The 6,447-nt window shown below is 56.0% G+C and overlaps 1 protein-coding gene across 1 annotated transcript; it reads right to left on the reverse strand.

Annotated features, from left to right (window-relative positions):
• Window positions 1–6,132: 6,132 nt before the first annotated feature.
• Window positions 6,133–6,447, reverse strand: LOC141953415 (feather keratin 3-like). Its single transcript, XM_074891962.1, has one exon. It carries the CDS (start codon window positions 6,445–6,447, stop codon window positions 6,133–6,135), a length of 315 nt encoding a protein of 104 aa, XP_074748063.1.

Here is a 6,447-nt window from a genome sequence, read left to right on the forward strand (position 1 = left end):
CAGCCCAAAAGAACCCTGCCAAGAGTGACCAAGTCCAGGGAGGTCCCCACCATGTCCATAGCTCACGCCAGACAAGCCCCAGCCTCTCTCCATGAAAAAAACTTCTGCCCCCTTCCCACTCCCATGATAAGCAGATTCATACACCAGGGAAGACACGACGAGGAGGACGAGGAGGAAGATGAGGAGGAAGATGAGGAGGAAGGCAAGAAAGGGGTCCCAACTCACCTTGTTCCCAAGGAGATGGAGCTGAGAGGAGTAGATGAGAGAGTGAGGAGAAGGGCCCGCTTTTATACTGCTCCGGCACCACCCCAGGCACACAGTCACTGCACGCAGGCAGTAATTTTCCAACAGACTCACCTCCAAAGTAAAATATCCTACCTAGTGGCACAGGCTGTGCTTTGTTTCCGTCAACAGTGCCATTTCATTTCCTCATTTCTGACATGCTTGGTCTGCCATGTAGGCTCTTTTCATGTGCCGGGAGGGGAGGCAGGATTTGCCGTCAAGACATGAGGCTCCTGACACTCCTCGGAACATCTGGACCAGGGAAGGCTTACATGCAGTAGAGGAGAATCAGGTGTGGGAGCAATCAAAGAGATTGGACAGGCATGAGTGCATGCATCCTGATGCCACGCACCCAAGGGAGTTGGTTGGTGTCACTACAAGGCCACTCTCAACTCCCTTTGAAAGTCACAGCAGTCAAGGAACGCATCTGAGGACTGGAAGGAAGCCAGTGGGCCTCCTGTCTTCAAGAAGGGCACAAAGGAGGAGCCGGGGAACAACAGGCCAGTCAGCCTCACCTCCACCCCTGCAAAGGTGATGGAGCAAATCATCCTGGAAGCGCTTCCCAAGACAAAAGGACAAGAAAATGATTGTGAGTGGTCAGCATGGATTTACAGAGGGCAAGGCAGGCCTGACCAACCTCCTGGCCTTCTTTGATGACCTGCTTGGCTCCGGTGTATGAGGGAAGGGCAGCAAATGTGGTTAATCTCATCTAAACAAGGCTTTTGATGCTGTCTCCTGTGACAATCCTTACGGAGCGAGTGACAAAAAAGAGGCTGGGGAAGAGGGCAGTGCAGGGGATTGAAATCTGGCATGCCTGCTGGCCTCCAAGGATTATGACAAGTGTCACGATGTCCAGCTGGCGGTCACTCTCTCCTGGTGCCAGGCCTTTGGGTCGCCAGGTCGGGGTCCAAAGCATGTGACCAAAGTGCATGGTGGTGTGAGGAGACACAGAGAGAGGAACAAGGTGCTGTCCCGAGCCTCAACACACTGCTCTGGTAGTGAGGAGGGAGGGACCCAACTGCACAGGGCTTGTTGAGGACCAACATTGTCCCTCTGCAAGCCTGCTGATGGCGTAGGTTGGGGACCCCCAGAGACAACCACAAGAGGGGATAAATTTACCAGAGAAATCAGCACATGTCTCCCCAGAAGGAGAAGCTGTGCTTGGGCAAAGGCATTTGAAATCACTAGCGCAGCCCATCTGCCCATAGAGGCAGTGATCAGCACGAGCTGGAGTGAGCAGAGAGGCAGACAGGAAGGTAGAAGGATGTGGCGGGTCCTCAGTCACAGGAGCCTTTGGGAACCCAGGAGAGGACCGCATTGGTGCAAAGACAGGCCGACCTTCCTGCACAGGGTTTTGAAAACAACCTCACCAGCCATGTCCTCCATCTGCACAGACTGCTCCAGCACTTGGGGGCACATCTTCTGCCTGTACTGACATGGTCTTGCTCAGGAAATGCTTGGGCCTCTCATCCTGATACTTCAAAAGAGCCTCTGCGGCCTAGAGGTCACGTCAGAAATGAGGAAACGAAATGGCACTGTTGACGGAAACTAAAACACAACCTGTGCCACTAGGTAGGATATTTTGCTTTGGAGGTGAGTCTGTTGGAAAATTACTGCCCGCGTGCAGTGACTGTGGGCCTGGGGCGGTGCCGGAGCAGTATAAAAGCGGGCCCTTCTCCTCACTCTCTCATCCACTCCTCTCAGCTCCATCTCCTTGGGAACAAGGTGAGTTTGGCGCCCTTTCTTGCCTTCCTGCTCATCTTCCTCCTTGTGCTCCTCTGGGGTTTTTCAACACATACCTGTCTCTCTGTCCGATGCTGTGTCTTGAGGCTGTTTGTGAAGGGAGAGAGAAGGGAGGAGAAGGTGTGGCAAGCAGAGAGGTTGGGGCTTGGTGGAGGTGTCTTGTGAGGTATGGGCTAGGTGGGGAGCTCCCTGGGCATGGTCACACTTGGCTGGGCTCTTTTGAGCTGAGGAGAAGGGTATCCCTCGTGGTGGGGTGCCAGGCTGCTCGTCAACCACCCCTCGTGCTTTGTTATGCCTTTCTGCATGCCCCAGGCTCATCTCTACTGTCGAGACATGTCCTGCAACAACCCGTGCCTGCCATGCCTGCCCTGCCAGCCCTGCCGGCCCTGCGGCCCGACCCCGCTGGCCAACAGCTGCAATGAGCCCTGTGTCAGGCAGTGCCAGGACTCCACCGTCGTCATCCAGCCCTCCCCCGTGGTGGTGACCCTGCCCGGCCCCATCCTCAGCTCCTTCCCGCAGAGCACCGCCGTGGGCTCCTCCACCTCCGCTGCCGTTGGCAGCATCCTCAGCTCTGAGGGAGTGCCCATCTCCTCCGGGGGCTTTGGCCTCTCCGGCCTTGGCAGCCGCCTCTGCGGCAGGAGGTGCCTCCCCTGCTAAAGCTGCTGGTGACAGCCCTGGGGAAGGCCCCCAGGGACCCACAGGGTGGGACCAGACTGGGCATGGAGCACTGGGTTCTTGCTTTCGGAGGGGCTGGGCCATCCCAGCACCTCTGGCAAAAGGACGAGGCCAGCCTGGGCTCTCACCAAGCACGCCCCATGCCTGCCTTTCCTTTCTCCCACTCTCTCTTTTCCCTCCCGTGTGCTGCTTGTCCTGTGCTCCCCTGGGCTCTGAGCCCCACAGAGCCAGCCTAGGGAGGACCTGCTGGCCCTGATCCCTCTGTGGCGCAGGCAGGTGGACACCTGGCTGCATCTGCGCCACAGCCATGGGGCACAGACTCCTTTCTGGCCCTGGTGCTCCCTGCACTAGAGCCTCCACTCAGAGTTACCTCGTTTCTGCCATTTGATCCATTAAAGTTTCGCTGCATCCCAGCCCATGCCTCTATGTCATCCTTTGCCTTGCAGAAGCTCTCCCAAGATAATCAGGGATAGAGTTGGGGTTGCTCAGGGCTGATTCTGGGAAGGGGATCCCGAGGACGGCTGTGCGGTGACACAGGCTCACTTTGTGCAGTCATGCAGTGGTTCCCACTCGCATGCCTTTGGGAATGCTGAAGGCTCCCCGTGTGCCCCATGCACCCAGAGCTTCCCCAGGGCAACACTCTCCTCACCACTGCTGCTGCAGTGTCCGCAGAAGGAAGGACCACGCAGAGGCAGTTAAAAATCTTTCCTGTGGTGGGTTAAGATTGTCTTGCTGCCAGATTGGTGAGGATACAATTGTTACTGATCACATCCACAGGGATATGAGGACCTCCATCATGCCTTTTTACTCCCCAGAAACGCATCTCCTGTGCACGTCCTTTGACCTTGCTTCTTTTTACGGCCAATCCACCTTTCAGACTAGCTCCATGGGTTGCCCCTCACAGCTGAAGTGCTGGCCTGTGGGCACAAGGAGGGAGAGAGATTTTCTTCCAAATTTCACAGGCAGGAAGATGCTCTCTCCACCGCTGCTGTATCCAAATCTGGGCAATACGTTGCTGCCAAGCTGTTAGATCTGGACAACCTTTTTCACATGGCCTGTATACGCAGGGCATTATCTAGAGCTTGGAGACCTCCCTGTCATCGAGGTCACGGTAGATGACTTCCAGCACCATTAATTCTCTCAGGTTCTGCAAACCTTCTTAAGCAGCAGTCGACCTTCCTTGCTAAAGCCTAAGATCTCCGTCAAACAAATATCTTGCCCTCACGCTTGACACGAGATGCTTCCAGAGACTGCAATTTGTTGCCTTTTTTCCAATCCCAGTGTCAAAGGATCGCAGCTGTTGGGCTTCCTTACCTTCTAATTCCTGATTGTTGGCCCCACTCTCCCAGCCGCGGAGTTGCCAGGCAGTTCTCCTCTCACCTGGCTAGTGCCTGTCATCTTTCCACATGTCTCAAAGCTCTCTCAAAGTCAGGAAGCCCGTACTTTCCTTCTCTGGAGTGATTTCTCTCACTTCTTCCTCCCATTTTATGCTGACGGACCAGCTTACCAACCAGACTCTTCCTCCTCCTCACTTCCTTCCTAGTCGATGACATGGACCCGTTCACCTCCTTGTCCGCTAGGTCTTTTTCACCTCTAGGGCCATTCCTGGAGGTGGTGTTTGGGTCCCTATCTCAGCCATGGTGTTCACACCTGTGGTTTGGGTCTCTGCCTCAACTACCATGTTCTTAGATGTAGTCTGGATCCCTGGCTGAATCGTGACAATCTCTTGGGTCCCTGCCTTAGCCACGGTCCTCTGATAGCGCTCAACTGGGGCTCTAAAGATGCAGGTCAAACCCCAATACAGGGCAAAAAGCAGCTGGTTTTCAAGCAGCTGCCACCCAGGGTCCGGCCAGCTCAGGACACGTTTCACTGTCGCCTCAGCCAAAAGTTGTCTCTTCTTACGCCCGCACGACAGCAGATTCCGCAAACCCTGCGATCAGCCAACAGTGTGAATCGGTAGTTTTAAAACACCTCCCGTAAGGGTGAAGAAGGACCTTGGGAACCTGCGCAACAAAACGTCCCACATCAGTCCCAGGTGGGGCTCTCCGCAAGACAGCTCCCTCAGCACAGGAAGGGCCTCAAGGCCAGGGCAAAGCACATGGCTTTTGGTTCTGTTAACATGTTCCAAGCTCAGCCAACTGAAGGGATAAGCATTGCAGCAAGCAAAGTCCCTGACCTGCCCAGAGGCCTGTCAGTTAGTAACTACCACAACTATAGCACGCTCCATTCAAAACTGCCATTGTCTCGAACCCCACGATAAGCACCAAAAAGACTTGGGTGAGTTGTCCTTGTCTGCTCATCAGGTGTCCACCAAGATGCTCTATCACTCCCCATCCTCAAAGAGAAAGGGGGGACAAAAGAAGATGGAAATCTCATGGGTCAGGATAAGGGCAGTTTAACAAAGACAGTCAAAGCAAAGCGTGCAGATGCAAAGCGAAGCAAGAAGGTTTATTCTCTACTGCCCATCAGCAGGCGATGTGCAGCCACTTCTGGGAAGCAGGGTCACAGTACACTTAGTGGTTGCTTCCGAGGAGAAAGGCTGTAATAAGGAATGCCACCCCACACCCCATCCCCCCACCTCCTCCTTTCTCTTAGCATTTGTTGCTGACCATGATGTCATCTGGTACGGAATATCCCTTTGGTCAGCCTGGGTCGGCTGTCCTGGCTATGTCACCTCCAACCTCCTGCCCACACCCAGCCTACTGGCCTTTTGGAGAGGGAGCTGGAGAGACAGTCTTGCTGCTGCACAAGCACTGCCCAGCAAAACCCAAAACATTTATGTGTTATCAACACCCTTCTAGCTACAACTACAAAGAGCAAGCTGGAGGGCTAATATGGTGGAACTTAACTTCACCCCAGGTAGACCCTATACAGTGCTGTTACCATCCACCGCGCATTCATCCCCAACAACCGCTTTCCAGAAACAGCCCTGAGCCACACCTCTCTCCCTGGGCACCTTGGGGGACTATATGGAGGGGAAAGGATGACACAGAGGCGTGCGCTGGGATGCAGCAGAACTTTAATGAGTCAAAAGAGGAAATGAGGTCACTCTGAGTGGAGGTCCTAGTGCAGGGAGCACCAGGGGCAGAGAGCAGTCTGCGCCCCATGGCTGTGGCAGAGACGCAGCCAGGTGTCCACCTGCCTGCCCCACAGAAGGAGCAGGGCCAGCAAGTCCTCCCTAGGCTGGCTCTGTGGGGCTCAGAGCCCAGGGGAGCACAGGACAAGCAGCACACGGGAGGGAAAGGAGAGAGTGGGAGAAAGGAAAGGCAGGCATGGGGCGTGCTTGGTGAGAGCCCAGGCTAGCCTCGTCCTTTTGCCAGAGGTGCTGGGATGGCCCAGCCCCTCTGCAAGCAAGAACCCAGTGCTCCGTCCCCAGTCTGGTCCCACCCTGTGGGTCCCTGGGGGCCTTCCCCAGGGCTGTCACCAGCAGCTTTAGCAGGGGAGGCACCTCCTGCCGCAGAGGCGGCTGCCAAGGCCGGAGAGGCCAAAGCCCCCGGAGGAGATGGGCACTCCCTCAGAGCTGAGGATGCTGCCAACGGCAGCGGAGGTGGAGGAGCCCACGGCGGTGCTCTGCGGGAAGGAGCTGAGGATGGGGCCGGGCAGGGTCACCACCACGGGGGAGGGCTGGATGACGACGGTGGAGTCCTGGCACTGCCTGACACAGGACTCATTGCAGCTGTTGGCCAGCGGGGTCGGGCCGCAGGGCTGGCAGGGCTGGCAGGGCAGGCACGGGTTGTAGCAGGACAT

This window comes from Strix uralensis, chromosome 22 (assembly GCF_047716275.1).
Source record: "Strix uralensis isolate ZFMK-TIS-50842 chromosome 22, bStrUra1, whole genome shotgun sequence".
Classification (NCBI taxonomy): Eukaryota; Metazoa; Chordata; class Aves; order Strigiformes; family Strigidae; genus Strix; species Strix uralensis.